General features: G+C 47.1%; 1 protein-coding gene across 4 annotated transcripts in view; it reads right to left on the bottom strand.

Moving 5' to 3' along the window:
* cenpi (centromere protein I) overlaps nucleotides 1-15,490 on the bottom strand; it is a 150,182-nt gene that overhangs the window by 42,883 nt on the left and 91,809 nt on the right. For all 4 annotated transcript variants that reach the window (XM_072505454.1, XM_072505452.1, XM_072505453.1 and 1 more), the window contains one exon: nucleotides 3,199-3,323. In XM_072505454.1, the coding sequence (XP_072361555.1) occupies nucleotides 3,199-3,323 (125 nt within the window). The remainder of the gene's footprint in view (nucleotides 1-3,198; nucleotides 3,324-15,490) is intronic.

A 15,490-nucleotide genomic window follows, 5' to 3' on the forward strand; every position in this document is an offset into this window, starting at 1 on the left:
CACCTTTTCCCAAAGCTTCCACACCCTTCCTAAAATGAGGCGACCAGAACTGCACACAGTACTCCAAATGTGGCCGTACCAAGGTTTTGTACAGCTGCATCATCATCTCACGGCTCTTAATTAAATTCAATCCCTCTGCTAATGAACGCTAGCACACCATAAGCCTTCTTCATAGCTCTATCCACTTGGGTGGCAACTTTCAAAGATGTATGAACATAGGCCCCAAGATCTCTCTGCTCCTCCACATTGCCAAAAACCCTACCGTTAACCCTGTATTCCGCATTCATATTTGTCCTTCCAAATGGACAACCTCACACTTTTCAGGGTTAAACTCCATCTGCCACTTCTCAGCCCAGCTCTGCATCCTATCTATGTCTCTTTGCAGCCGACAACAGCCCTCCTCACTATCCACAACTCCACCAATCTTCGTATCGTCTGCAAATTTACTGACCCACACCTCAACTCCCTCATCAAAGTCATTAACGAAAATCACAAACAGCAGAGGACCCAGAACTGATCCCTGCGGTACTACACTGGTAACTGGGCTTCAGGCTGAATATTTGCCATCCACCACCACTCTCTGACTTCTATCGGTTAGCCAGTTCGTTATCCAACTGGCCAAATTTCCCACTATCCCATGCCTCCTTACTTTCTGCATAAGCCTATCATGGGGAACCTTATTAAATGCCTTACTAAAATCCATGTACACTACATCCACTACTTTACCTTCATCCATGTGCTTGGTCACCTCCTCAAAGAATTCAATAAGACTTGTAAGGCAAGACCTACCCCTCACAAATCCGTGCTGACTATCCCTAATCAAGCAGTGTTTTTCCAGATGCTCAGAAATCCTATCCCTCAGTACCCTTTCCATTACTGTTCCTACCACCGAAGACAGACTAACTGGCCTGTAATTCCCAGGGATATCCCTGTTACCTTTTTTGAACAAGGGCACGACATTTGCAACTCTCCAATCCCCTGGTACCACCCCTGTTGACAGTGAGGACAGAGTAGTTGCCATACCAGGCTGTGATGCAGCCAGATAGAATGGTGCATCTGTAAAAGTTGGTAAGAGTCAGTGTGGACATGCCGAATTTCCTTTGTTTCCTGGTTTCTTGGTGGTAGCGTCGAGGGTGGACCAGGACAGGTTTTTGGTGATGTGAACTCCCAGGAATTCGAAGCTGTTAACCATCTCCACCTTGGCTCCGTTGATGCAGACAGAGGTGTGTACAGTCCTTTGCTTCCAGAAGTCAATGACCAGCTCTTTAGTTTTGCTGGCATTGAGGTTCCCGGATGCAAGGTGTTGCAGAATGAGAGGAAAGAGAGGAAAGGAAGAAAAGGAGAAATAGTGGTATTGAAAAAGAAGAGCATTGCAGTGATGGAGAGACAGGATGCCTCAGAGAGATCAAGGACAGAATCGATTTTGCTAGCCTTAAGGAACAAAAAATCTACAATTACATTGCTGGGACAAAATAAACAGTCACTTAGACAAATGTAGACTAATTCAGGAAAGCCAGCAAGGATTTGTTCAGGGAAAATCGTGTTTAACTCACTTGGGGTTTTCTGAACAGATAAGAAAGAGGGTGGATGAGGGCAATGCTGTTGATATGGTGTGCACGGACTTCCAAAAGGTAGTTGATACTGTTCTGCACAACTGATTGTGAAAAACTTTAGAACTTATGTAAAGTGACCAGACTTCCCGGTTTGTACACGACTGCCTGGGTTTTTAACCAAGTGTTCCAATGTCCCAATATTTTTCTCCAAAATCCTCAAATAAGTGTTTTCATCTGCACCAAGGTCCCTTTTCCCCACTCCCCACCTTCCATTTATTCACACATAGTTTGCCATCCAATGTCTCGATTGGGAGAGCAAGAAGCTGGCAGGGCAGAGCGGGGACCTGAGCAGGGATCAGCGGGGAGGCATGAGTGGGGGAGAGCCTGAGACATGGGCATGAGTGAGCTGGATGCATGAGCTCCAGCGGTAGGCCTGAGCGTGCCTCAGCAGGAGCCATGAGTGTCGTTATATGCCTTTAAGAAATAGAAACATGACATCATTAAAAGGGAAATGTGTCATGTGATCCAGTATTAAGTTCACTTTAGCTTTGAGCAGAGCATACACACATAGCTCTGATGTCTTCATATGATGTAGTAGTCTCCACTTGCCTGGATAAGTGCAGCTCCAACAACACCCAAAGCTCAATACCATCCAGGACAAAGCAGTACACTTGATTGGCACCCCATTTCACCACTTTCAATATCCACTTCCCCCACCACAGATGCACAGTGGCAGCAGTGTGTGCCATCTACAAGATTGCATTGCAGTAAATCACCTTCAACAACACCTTCCAAACCTGTGGCCTCTAAACATCCAGAACGACAAAGGCAGCAAACACCACCACCTGAAAGCGCGCTTCCAAGCCACCATCCTGACTTGGAACTATATTGTCGTTTCTTCACTACCGCTGGGCTAAAAACCTGGAACTCCCTCCCCAATAGCACTGCAGATGTGCCTACATCACATGAACTGTAGAATTCCAGAAGGCAGCTCATCACCACCTTCTCAGGGACAATTCGGGATGAGCAATAAAAATGCTGACCTAGCCGTCAGTGCCCACACCTCACTAAAGAATAAAAACTAATTTAATATTTCAACCATGCCTTTTGCCTCCACCAAGTGATCTACATTTTGGTTACCAATCAGCTCCACCACCCCTCTAGTAACCTATTTATTGCTAATCTAATCAACAAATGGCCTCCTTCTGCACTGTAAATTCTATGTAAATTCTAAGATAAACAAAGAGCTTTGAATTCCTTTTTATTTTCGCCATACTGGCCTGGTCAGATTCTTTTTTTCTCTTCTTCTCTCTACTTTATTAATATCGTCAGATTCACCTCCATTATCAAACTGACATCTACCAAATTCCAGCAGTGTGTCATATTAAGTGCAACACCTCTACGGTCATCAGGAATATATTCATTGTTACAGAAATTACATAAAAATACCAGACAGCCATTGGTTAATTTGAAGATGGCCCCTTCAGAGTTTGAAAGCTAATGGAAGTTTTCTTCCTTAAACCATTGAAACACTGGACACCACCTGATATTTTCCTTTCACATTATGAAATATAGCAAATGTAGCCATTGGTTTCTTGGAATATTCTATGTCACTAGGATGTACTTAAGCAGATACAATACTTACTTATACATAACGTAGCACAGCTGATTCAGGTTTACGGATTCCAAACTCAATAATGCTGGGTAGAAAATACCTGCAGGTGGCAAAATCACCAGGGGCAGACTGTATTTCAAATACATATCAGACACCTGTGGGTGGAATAGCATAAAACTAGAAATACTTTTATAACAGTCAGGAGAGGTACAAGAGAGACACATTTTTCCTATGCAGAGCAAGAACAGTGATATCTTTAAAGAACATTAGCTATTGCATGCCAATTAAAACACAAACCTGCATTTCTATAGCACCTTTCATGCCCAAAATCCCATAATTGTAACTTTGCATTCTCCATAAACTTACCACTACTATAAATATCCTATCCCACACCAAGTTCCATGTGTCATCACCAATCCTCACTGACCTATACCAATTCTCGGTCTGAAAAATCTCAAACTGTTATAACCCTTCTCCGATCTCTGTAAACCTGTGCCATCCTTACACTGCCCTGAACTCCATTCTTCTGACTCCAAATTCATAAAATCATGGAATGAAACCGCACAGGAGCAATGTTCCCTCTAATTTTTCTTTGAAGTGTTTTTACTTCCATTTTTGGGTCGATTATCATAGAATTTACAGTGCAGAAGGAGGGCATTCGGCCCATCGAGTCTGCACCAGCTCTTGGAAAGAGCACCCTACCCAAGGTCAACACCTCCACCCTATCCCCATAACCGCACCCAACACTAAGGGCAATTTTGGACACTAAGGGCAATTTATCATGGCCAATCCACCTAACCTGCACATCTTTGGACTGTGGGAGGAAACCGGAGCACCCGGAGGAAACCCACGCACACACGGGGAGGATGTACAGACAGTGACCCAAGCCGGAATTGAACATGGGACCCTGGAGCTGTGAAACAATTGTGCTATCCATGTGGATACCATGTGGGACCATGTTTGTACCTACTTTTTTTTAAAAAAGTGATTGTGCACACCTGGTTTGTTATAATAATGAAATTTATATGATTATGTTTTCAGACTATCTTTTGATTTGTAAGAAGATTACAGTTTGGGGCTGTATCTTTAAATTGAGGGTAAATGAAAGGATATTGTGATCTGAGATGAAGTATACCTGACCTCAAAAACTGAGTGATAATTAGTAAGAATCAAAGGGATGGCTCTAATTGTGTTTTTTTTAAATATAAATTTAGAGTACCCAATTCATTTTTCCAATTAAGGGGCAATTTAACGTGGCCAATCCACCTACCCTGCACATCTTTGGGCTGTGAGGGCGAAACCCATTCAAACACGGGGAGATTGTGCAAACTTCACATGGACAGTGACCCAGAGCCGGGATCGAACCTAGGACCTTGGCGCCGTGAGGCAGCAATGCTAACCACTGCACCACCGTGCTGCCCCTAGCTCTAATTGCATTACGGAAAGAGAAGTGACCAATATTTAAATGCGAGGATTTGGATCTATTGTCATGCGTAGAGAAAAATACTGTTGTGTACAGTCCAGACAGATGTTCCATTCATGAAAAATATAGAACATACAATAAATACTCCACGTACATACACAGACATAGGGTGAAGCATATGGAGTGTAGTGCTACTCAGGAAAGAAGATGCATGGTGAGATCAGTTCAGTCCATAAGAGGGTAATTCAGGAGTCTATTAATAGCGGGGAAGAAGTCGTTTTTAATCGGTTAGTGAATGTTCTCAGACTTTTGTATCTCCTGCCCGATGGAAGCGGTTGGAAGAGAGAATAACCCAGGTGGGAGGGGTCCTTGATTATGCTGCTTGCTTTCCCTCGACAGTGGGAGGTGTAGACAGTCAATGGATGGGAGGCAAGTTCGCGTGATGGACTTGGCTGTGATCACGACTCTGTAGTAGACTCTCTGAGGGCAATCATGGCTGTTATTTCCACAATCAAAAGGCTTCTAAAACGTTACCAATATCAAGATTGTTGTGCTGAAATCTGCCCTTTGTTTCTAAGATGAAAGGTTGCTGTGATTAGAGATAGCTAATTAACATTTCTATTCAGAGTCAGGACTAAGATGTTTCACAGTGCCATGGAGACAGGATAGGGGAAGCCATTTTGGGGTTCAAATTATAGGCTTTCTGATAATACGGATTCCTGCCACTGACTGGAAAGGTGTCTGGAAAGTTACACATGTGCACTCAACCCATACTGCAGCCGCCAGTGCATGTGCAATTCTTCTTGATGACTTTCAGGCCAGCAGGTCGGAATATGGAGGTTCCAGCAACTGTGTTTTGCACTACATCGATTTCCCTCTAGTTACATTAGTTGGGTGCCCGCAAGCTTGATGCACATCAGCAAAGCCTTGAAAGTGAACTGTTCACATTTACGTTCTGGATTTATGCAAGGTTACTGTTTCGTTCAGGTGATGGTGAATGGAGCTCTTGATCAAAGCGTAAAAGGTCCAAGCCCCATATTGGGTTTTTCTTCTATGTTTCCAAATTATTTGTACCAAAAAGTGTCCTTTAACTAAATATTACAATCAATTCTAATGATTTTGCTGGTTGTGGAGAGCTTCATTTACTTAAATATCCTGATATTATCTTCTTCATTTAATAATAATCTTCATTACTGTCACAAGTCATATTACATTAACACTGCAATGAAGTTACTGTAAAAATCTCCTAGTCGCCACACCCCGGCGCCTGCTCGGGGAGACTGAGGAACAATTCAGAGTGTCCAAATCACCTAACAGCATGTCTTTCAGGACTTGCAGGAGGAAACAGGAGCACCTGGAGGAAACCCACACAGAAACAGGGAGAACATGCAGACTCCGCAGTGACCCAAGCTGGGAATGGAACCCAAGTCTCTGGCGCTGTGAAGCACCAGTGCTGCGCTACCGTGCCGCCCGATTTATTGAATCATCAGAAGTAAGTTTTAGAGTCAACAGCTGATAAACAATAGGTAGACTACATTGAATTCAACAACTTCAGATGATTAGCTCTACCCCACCTCGACCCATTTGTTTTCATCCCATTTCATTTTAACTGTCTTTTACCATTTCTTTCTCGCTTGTCTTTCTTTATATACATTTACATCTTATCCACCTTTCCTTACCCATACCCTTTCTCCCCTTCGCTTCCCCCGTCTCCCCACATCTACATCTGTCACAGTTTACCCTCTGATGTTAGTTTCTCTGCAGTTTGGCCTCTCACACCTTTTGTTCTCTCTGGGGACTGCCATTGGCACTCTTTCCCCTTGGTCTCTGTGGCTATTAGAACCCCGTTTTCCTGGGTTTCTGTGGCTGTGACTCATCTCTCATTCTCACTCCACAGTATAAATATTTCCCACTTTCTCTGTCTTTAGCTTTGACAAAGGGTCACCTGGACTTGAAGCGTTACCTCTTTTTCTTTTTTTTTTTAAATAATATTTTATTGAAAATTTTTGGTCGACCAACACAGTACATTGTGCATCCTTTACACAACATTGTAACAATACCGATAATAATGACCTTTTTTAAATTTAAACAAAAACAACAACAAATAAATAAATATTAAATAACAAAAAATAAAAACTAGCCCTAATTGGCAACTGCCTTGTCTCAGGCCCCCCCCCCCCCCATCTCCCCCCCCCCCCCCCCATCCCCCCCCCCATCTCCCCCCCCCCCCCATCCCCCCCCCCCCCCCCCCAAGTCCTGGGCCGCTGCTGCTGCCTTCTTTGTTCTCCCCTATCTATCTTTCCGCAAGATATTCGACGAACGGTTGCCACCGGCGAGTAAACCCTTGAGCCGACCCCCTTAGGACGAACTTAATCCGCTCTAACTTTATGAACCCCGCCATATCATTTATCCAGGTCTCCACCCCCGGGGGCTTGGCTTTTTTCCACATTAGCAATATTCTGCGCCGGGCTACTAGGGACGCAAAGGCCAAAACATCGGCCTCTTTCGCCTCCTGCACTCCCGGCTCTTGTGCAACCCCAAATATAGCCAACCCCCAGCTTGGTTCGACCCGGACTCCTACTACTTTCGAAAGCACCTTTGTCACCCCCATCCAAAACCCCTGTAGTGCCGGGCATGACCAAAACATATGGGTATGATTCGCTGGGCTTCTCGAGCACCTCGCACACCTATCCTCCACCCCAAAAAATGTACTGAGCCGTGTTCCAGTCATATGTGCCCTGTGTAATACCTTAAACTGAATCAGGCTTAGCCTGGCGCACGAGGACGACGAGTTTACCCTGTTTAGGGCATCTGCCCACATCCCCTCCTCAATCTCCTCCCCTAGCTCTTCTTCCCATTTCCCTTTTAGTTCGTCCATCATAGTCTCCCCTTCGTCTCTCATTTCCCTATATATATCCGACACCTTACCGTCCCCCACCCATTTCTTTGAGATGACTCTGTCCTGCACCTCTTGTGTCGGGAGCTGCGGGAATTCCCTCACCTGCTGCCTCGCAAAAGCCCTCAATTGCATGTACCTGAATGCATTCCCTTGGGGCAACCCATATTTCTCGGTCAGCGCTCCCAGACTCGCAAACTTCCCATCCACAAATAGATCTTTCAATTGCGTTATACCTGCTCTTTGCCACATTACATATCCCCCATCCATTCCCCCGGGGCAAACCTATGGTTGTTTCTTATCGGGGACCCCCCCAGTGCTCCGGTCTTTCCCCTATGTCGTCTCCACTGTCCCCAAATCTTCAGTGTAGCTACCACCACCGGACTCGTGGTATAGTTCCTTGGTGAGAACGGCAATGGGGCTGTCACCATAGCCTGCAGGCTGGTCCCCCTACAGGACGCCCTCTCTAATCTCTTCCACGCCGCTCCTTCCTCCTCTCCCATCCACTTACTCACCATTGAAATATTAGCGGCCCAATAATACTCACTTAGGCTCGGTAGTGCCAGCCCCCCCCTATCCCTACTACGCTGTAAGAATCCCTTCCTCACTCTCGGAGTCTTCCCGGCCCAAACAAAACCCATGATACTCTTTTCTATCCTTTTGAAAAAAGCCTTCGTGATCACCACCGGGAGACACTGAAACACAAAAAGGAATCTCGGGAGGACCACCATCTTAACTGCCTGCACCCTCCCTGCCATTGACAATGCTACCATATCCCATCTCTTGAAATCTTCCTCCATCTGTTCCACCAACCGCGTCAAATTTAGCCTGTGCAATGTGCCCCAATTCTTAGCTATCTGGATCCCCAGGTAACAAAAGTCTCTTGTTACCTTCCTCAACGGTAGGTCTTCTATTTCTCTACTCTGCTCCCCTGGATGCACCACAAACGGCTCACTCTTTCCCATGTTCAATTTATACCCTGAAAACTCCCCAAACTCCCCAAGTATCCGCATTATTTCTGGCATCCCCTCCGCTGGATCCGCCACATATAGTAGCAGATCATCCGCATATAAAGATACCCGGTGTTCTTCTCCTCCCCTAAGTATTCCCCTCCATCCCTTGGAACCTCTCAGCGCTATCGCCAGGGGCTCAATCGCCAGTGCAAACAGTAATGGGGACAGAGGACATCCCTGCCTTGTCCCTCTATGGAGCCGAAAATATGCCGATCCCCGTCCATTCGTGACCACACTCGCCACTGGGGCCCTATACAATAGCTGCACCCATCTAACATACCCCTCTCCGAACCCAAATCTCCTCAACACCTCCCACAGATAATCCCACTCCACTCTATCAAATGCTTTCTCGGCATCCATCGCCACTACTATTTCCGTTTCACCCTCTGGTGGGGCCATCATCATTACCCCTAACAACCTCCGTATGTTCGTGTTCAGCTGTCTCCCCTTCACAAACCCAGTTTGGTCCTCATGAACCACCCCCGGGACACATTCCTCTATTCTCATTGCCATTACCTTGGCCAAGACCTTGGCATCTACATTGAGGAGGGAGATTGGTCTGTAGGACCCGCATTGTAGCGGATCCTTTTCCTTCTTTAAAAGAAGCGATATCGTTGCTTCTGACATAGTCGGGGGCAGTTGTCCCCTTTCCTTTGCCTCGTTGAAGGTCCTCGTCAGTAGCGGAGCGAGCAAGTCCAAATATTTTCTGTAAAATTCAACTGGGAATCCGTCCGGTCCCGGGGCCTTTCCCGTCTGCATGTTCCTAATTCCTTTCACCACTTCTTCTACCGTGATCTGTGCTCCCAATCCCATCCTTTCCTGCTCTTCCACCTTGGGAATTTCCAGCCGATCCAAAAACTCCATCATTCTCTCCCTCCCATCCGGGGGTTGAGCTTCATACAATTTTTTATAAAATGTCTTAAACACTTCATTCCCTCTCTCCGCTCCCCGCTCCGTCTCTCCATCTTCGTCTCTCACCCCCCCTATTTCCCTCGCTGCTTCCCTTTTCCTCAATTGGTGTGCCAGCAATCTGCTCGCCTTCTCTCCATATTCATACTGTACACCCTGTGCCTTCCTCCATTGTGCCTCTGCAGTGCCTGTGGTCAGCAAGTCAAATTCCACATGCAGCCTTTGCCTTTCCCTATACAGTCCCTCCTCTGGTGCTTCCGCATACTGTCTGTCCACCCTCAAAAGTTCTTGCAACAACCGCTCCCGTTCCTTACTCTCCTGCTTCCCTTTATGTGTCCTTATTGATATCAGCTCCCCCCTAACCACCGCCTTCAACGCCTCCCAGACCACTCCCACCTGAACCTCCCCATTGTCATTGAGTTCCAAGTACTTTTCAATGCATCCCCTCACCCTTAAGCACACCCCCTCATCCGCCATTAGTCCCATATCCATTCTCCAGGGTGGACGCCCTCTTGTTTCCTCCCCTATCTCCAAGTCTACCCAGTGTGGGGCATGATCCGAAATGGCTATAGCCGTATATTCCGTTCCCCTCACCCTCGGGATCAATGCCCTACCCAACACAAAAAAGTCTATGCGTGAATAGACTTTATGGACATAGGAGAAAAACGAGAACTCCTTACTCCTAGGTCTACTGAATCTCCACGGGTCCACCCCTCCCATCTGCTCCATAAAATCCTTAAGCACCTTGGCTGCTGCCGGCCTCCTACCAGTCCTGGACTTCGACCTATCCAGCCTTGGTTCCAACACCGTGTTAAAGTCTCCCCCCATTATCAGCTTTCCGGTCTCTAGGTCTGGGATGCGTCCTAGCATTCGCCTCATAAAATTGGCATTGTCCCAATTCGGGGCATACACGTTTACCAACACCACCATCTCTCCCTGTAATTTGCCACTCACCATCACGTATCTGCCCCCGTTATCCGCCACTATAGTCTTTGCCTCGAACATTACCCGCTTCCCCACTAATATAGCCACCCCCCTGTTATTCGCATCCTGCCCCGAATGGAACACCTGCCCTACCCATCCTTTGCGCAACCTAACCTGATCTATCAGTTTCAGGTGCGTTTCCTGTAACATGACCACATCTGCTTTAAGTTTCTTAAGGTGTGCGAGTACTCGTGCCCTCTTTATCGGCCCGTTAAGCCCCCTCACGTTCCACGTGATCAGCCGAGTTGGGGGGCTTCCCACCACCCCCCCCTCCCTTGCCGGTTAGCCATCATCTTTTTCCAGCTTCTCGCCCAGTTCCCACGCGGCTGTATTTCTCCCAGACGGTGCCCCCCCGCCCATCCTTTCCCGCACCCACTCCCCCCTTTCCCCAGCAGCAGCAACCCAGTAATTCCCCCCTCCCCCCCCCCCGCTAGCGTAATTACTCCCCCCATGTTGCTCCCAGAAGTCAGCAAACTCTGGCTGACCTCGGCTTCCCCCCGTGATCACGGCTCGCCCCGTGCGGCGCCCCCTCCTTCCTGCTTCTCTATTCCCGCCATAATTATCATAGCGCGGGAACCAAGCCCACGCCTCTCCCTCGGCCCCGCCTCCCATGGCCAACGCCCCATCTCCTCTCCCTCCCCACCTCCCCCCATCACCACCTGTGGGAGAAAGAAAAGTTACCATACCGCAGGATTAATCATACAATCCCTCTTCGCCCCCCCCCCCCACTCGTCCCACCACTTTGTCCAAACGTTCATTTTCGTAGTCCTAATCATTCGAATTTTTCTTCTACAATAAAAGTCCACGCTTCATCCGCCGTCTCAAAGTAGTGGTGCCTCCCTTGATATGTGACCCACAGTCTTGCCGGTTGCAGCATTCCAAACTTTATCTTTTTTTTGTGAAGTACCGCTTTGGCCCGATTAAAGCTCGCCCTCCTTCTCGCCACCTCCGCACTCCAATCTTGATAGACGCGGATCACCGCGTTCTCCCATTTACTACACCGAGTTTTCTTCGCCCATCTAAGGACCATTTCTCTATCCTTAAAACGGAGAAATCTCACCACTATGGCTCTGGGAGCTTCTCCTGCTCTCGGTCCTCGCACCATAACTCGGTATGCTCCCTCCACCTCCAACGGACCCGTCGGGGCCTCCACTCCCATTAACGAGTGCAGCATCGTGCTCACATATGCCCCAACGTCCGCCCCCTCCACACCTTCAGGAAGGCCAAGAATCCTCAAGTTGTTCCTCCTTGCGTTATTTTCCAGTGCCTCCAACCTCTCCACAGATCGTTTCTGGTGTGCCTCCTGTATCTCCGACTTCACCACCAGGCCCTGTATGTCGTTTTCATTCTCTGCTGCTTTCGCCTTCACGACCCGAAGCTCCTGCTCCTGGGTCTTTTGTTCCTCTTTCAGCCCTTCAATCGCCTGTAATATCGGGGCCAACAACTCTTTCTTCATTTCCTTTTTTATCTCCTCCACGCAGCGTTTCAAAAACTCTTGTTGTTCAGGGCCCCATATGAAACTGCCACCTTCCGACGCCATCTTGGTTTCTGCTTGCCTTCCTTGCCGTTGTTCCAAAGGATCCGCTGCAATCCGGCCACTTTCCTCTCCTTTTTCCATCCGTGTCCAGGGGGAACACCCTTCTGGTTTACCGCACGGTGTTTTCAGCCGTTAAAATTGCCGTTGGGGCTCCTATCAAGAGCCCAAAAGTCCGTTTCACAGGGAGCTGCCGAAACGTGCGACTCAGCTGGTCATCGCCGCACCCGGAAGTCCGTTACCTCTTTTTCTCTCGCTACAGATGCTGCCAGACCTGCTGAGATTTTCCAGCATTTTCACCTTCGTTTCAGATTCCAGCATCCACAGTAATTTGCTTTTAGATACAAGAGCTGCAGTTGGTTATGGACTGAACAGACTTAAGAATGGGTAACTTGAACTTAATGGTTAGTCTTTGTCAAACCAACTTGTTCTTTTTAGTACAAGCAGCTGATACTCTGACACTGAACTGCGCATGCAGGGGGAAATGCCCCCCCTCGTGTTGTGGCACAAATAAACGTAGCCTTCCTATCAACTCAAGAACAGAGACAGTTACAGCTTTGGCCTTGTGCAATTTGCTCAGACTAAAGGGAGCAAAAGAGATACATGCTAGCCCGACCTACACCATAAGCAGAGAAAACAATAACTTTATTGTTCACCGCATGAAATGCAAGTGTGAGCTCATGGTCAGTTTGGTGAGACATACATGAGGTGAATAAGGGGCTGGAAGATAGGCCTAGCTTGGAGCTAGTGGAAGAAATCTACAGTAGCCCTCATAGTGAAGGACAGTTAGACTGGGAGAAAGCAGTCTGTGTTTGTCCAAAGCCAGGACAAGGAGTGTAAAGGGCATTAGAAACCAAGGTGTTTCTTCTTTTTTTTAAAATATAAAATTGAGTACCCAATCCATTTTTTCCAATTAAGGGGCAATTTAGCATGGCCAATCCAACTACCCTGCATATCTTTGGGTTGTGGGGGCGAAACCCACGCAAACACGGGGAGAATATGCAAGCTAGGGAGGGAGGAGATTGCTGAGCCTTTGGCTTTGATCTTTAAGTCATCTTTGTCTACAGGAATAGTGCCAGAAGACTGGAGGATAGCATATGTTGTCCCCTTGTTCAAGAAGGGGAGTAGAGACAACCCCTGTAACTATAGACCAGTGAGCCTTACTTCTGTTGTGGGCAAAATCTTGGAAAGGTTTATAAGAGATAGGGTGTATAATCATCTGGAAAGGAATAATTTGATTAGAGATAGTCAACACGGTTTTGTGAAGGGTAGGTCGTGCCTCACAAACCTTATTGAGTTCTTTGAGAAGGTGACCAAACAAGTGGATGAGGGTAAAGCAGTTGATGTGGTGTATATGGATTTCAGTAAAGCGTTTGATAAGGTTCTCCACGGTAGGCTACTGCAGAAAATACGGAAGCATGGGATTCAGGGAGATTTAGCAGTTTGGATCAGAAATTGGCTAGCCGGAAGACGACAAAAGGTGGTGGTTGATGGGAAGTGTTCAGACCGGAGTCCAGTTACTAGTGGTGTACCACAAGGATCTGTTTTGGGGCCACTGCTGTTTGTCATTTTTATAAATGACCTGGAGGAGGGCGTAGAAGGATGGGTGAGTAAATTTGCCGATGACACTAAAGTCGGTGGAGTTGTGGACAGTGCGGAAGGATGTTACAAGTTACAGAGGGACATAGATAAGCTGCAGCGCTGGGCTGAGAGGTGGCAAATGGAGTTTAATGCAGAAAAGTGTGAGGAGATTCATTTTGGGAGGAATACAGGAAGACAGAGTACTGGGCTAATGGTAAGATTCTTGGCAGTGTGGATGAGCAGAGAGATCTCGGTGTCCATGTACATAGATCCCTGAAAGTTGCCACTCAGGTTGAGAGGGTTGTTAAGAAGGTGTACGGTGTGTTTGCTTTTATTGGTAGAGGGATTGAGTTCCGGAGCCATGAGGTCATGTTGCAGCTGTACAAAACTCCGGTGCCGCCGCATTTGGAGTATTGCGTGCAATTCTGGTCGCCTCATTATAGGAAGGATGTGGAAGCATTGGAAAGGGTGCCGAGGAGATTTACCAGAATGTTGCCTGGTATGGAGGGAAGATCTTATGAGGAAAGGCTGAGGGACTTGAGGCTGTTTTCGTTAGAAAGAAGGTCAAGAGGTGACTTAATTGAGGCATACAAGATGATCAGAGGATTGGATAGGGTGGACAGTGAGAGCCTTTTTCCTCGGATGGTGATGTCTAGCACGAGGGGACATAGCTTTAAATTGACGGGAGATAGATATAAGACAGATGTCAGAGGTAGGTTCTTTACTCAAGAGTAGTAAGGGTGTGGAATGCCCTGCCTGCAACAGTAGTGGACTCGCCAACACTAAGGGCATTCAAATGGTCATTGGATAGACAAATGGACGATAAGGGAATAGTGTAGATGGGCTTTAGAGTGGTTTCACAGGTCGGCGCAACATCGAGGGCCGAAGGGCCTGTACTGCGCTGTAATGTTCTATGTTCCACACAGACAGTGACCCAGAGCCGGGATCAAACCTGGGACCTCGGCGCCATGAGGCTGCAGGGCCTCATGGCGCCACCGTGCTGACCTAACCAAGGTGTTTCTGATGTTAAAACTCTAAGCATGACTGCAGTGTGGCCAAAGCTCGAGGGGTTTTAAAGAAAAACCTCGAGTCTTTGAAGAATAATTCGGGGGACATTTGGCCAAATGTCCCCATGAAATCTCATACAACAAATAACTGGGACACTGAGGAAAATTGGAGAGCTGCGGCACACTTGGTTTGGTTTCAAAAGAAGTGGATGAACCCTTCAAATCTCGTCATGTACAAGAGGATGTTTTGGTGGAATTAGGAAATAAAAGGGGAAATAGATTTGTGCTCCACAGTGTTGTTAGTGATGGAGTTCTTTGAGATTTCCCTTAAACATTTTTTAAAAAAAAAACCTATTTCATTCCAAACACAAATAAAAATCTCACAACCTTCCAGAAAACACAGCCAAAATACAAAGTTAGTCATTTTTACCCTCTTTTTAAAACCCAAACTAAATTAACCCTCCCAAAAAACACAAAAATCCCCAACCCATTCTCCCCTCTCTCCGCCCACCCATACTTGCCAGCGACAAAACAAATCTTTGAACACAGATATGAACAGCCTGCATTTCATGTGAAATCGCTCCTCTGACCCTCTTAGTTTTCTCCAATTGCAGGAATACTGCCATATCCCCTAGCCACCGCTGATCTCCACCCTAGTAGAATTCGCCACCGGGCAGAGAGACAAAGGCCACAACATCGGCACCCCACCCCCCACTCTCCTCCAGTAACTCCAGCAGCTCCGATATCCCAAAGATCACCACCGACGGGAACAATTCCACCGTCACAATCTTGACAGCATCGACTGACGTCCAGAATTCTACTAGTTTCGAGCAGGACCAAAACATATGTACATGATCCGCTGGTCCCCTTGCGCATCTCTTGACCTATTCTTCACCTCAGGGAAAAACCTATTCATTCGAGCCAGTGTCATATGAGCCCTGTGAACCACCTTAAACTACATCTGCTCACTTTGGC

This window comes from Scyliorhinus torazame, chromosome 5 (genome assembly GCF_047496885.1).
Source record: "Scyliorhinus torazame isolate Kashiwa2021f chromosome 5, sScyTor2.1, whole genome shotgun sequence".
NCBI classification, from domain to species: domain Eukaryota; kingdom Metazoa; phylum Chordata; class Chondrichthyes; order Carcharhiniformes; family Scyliorhinidae; genus Scyliorhinus; species Scyliorhinus torazame.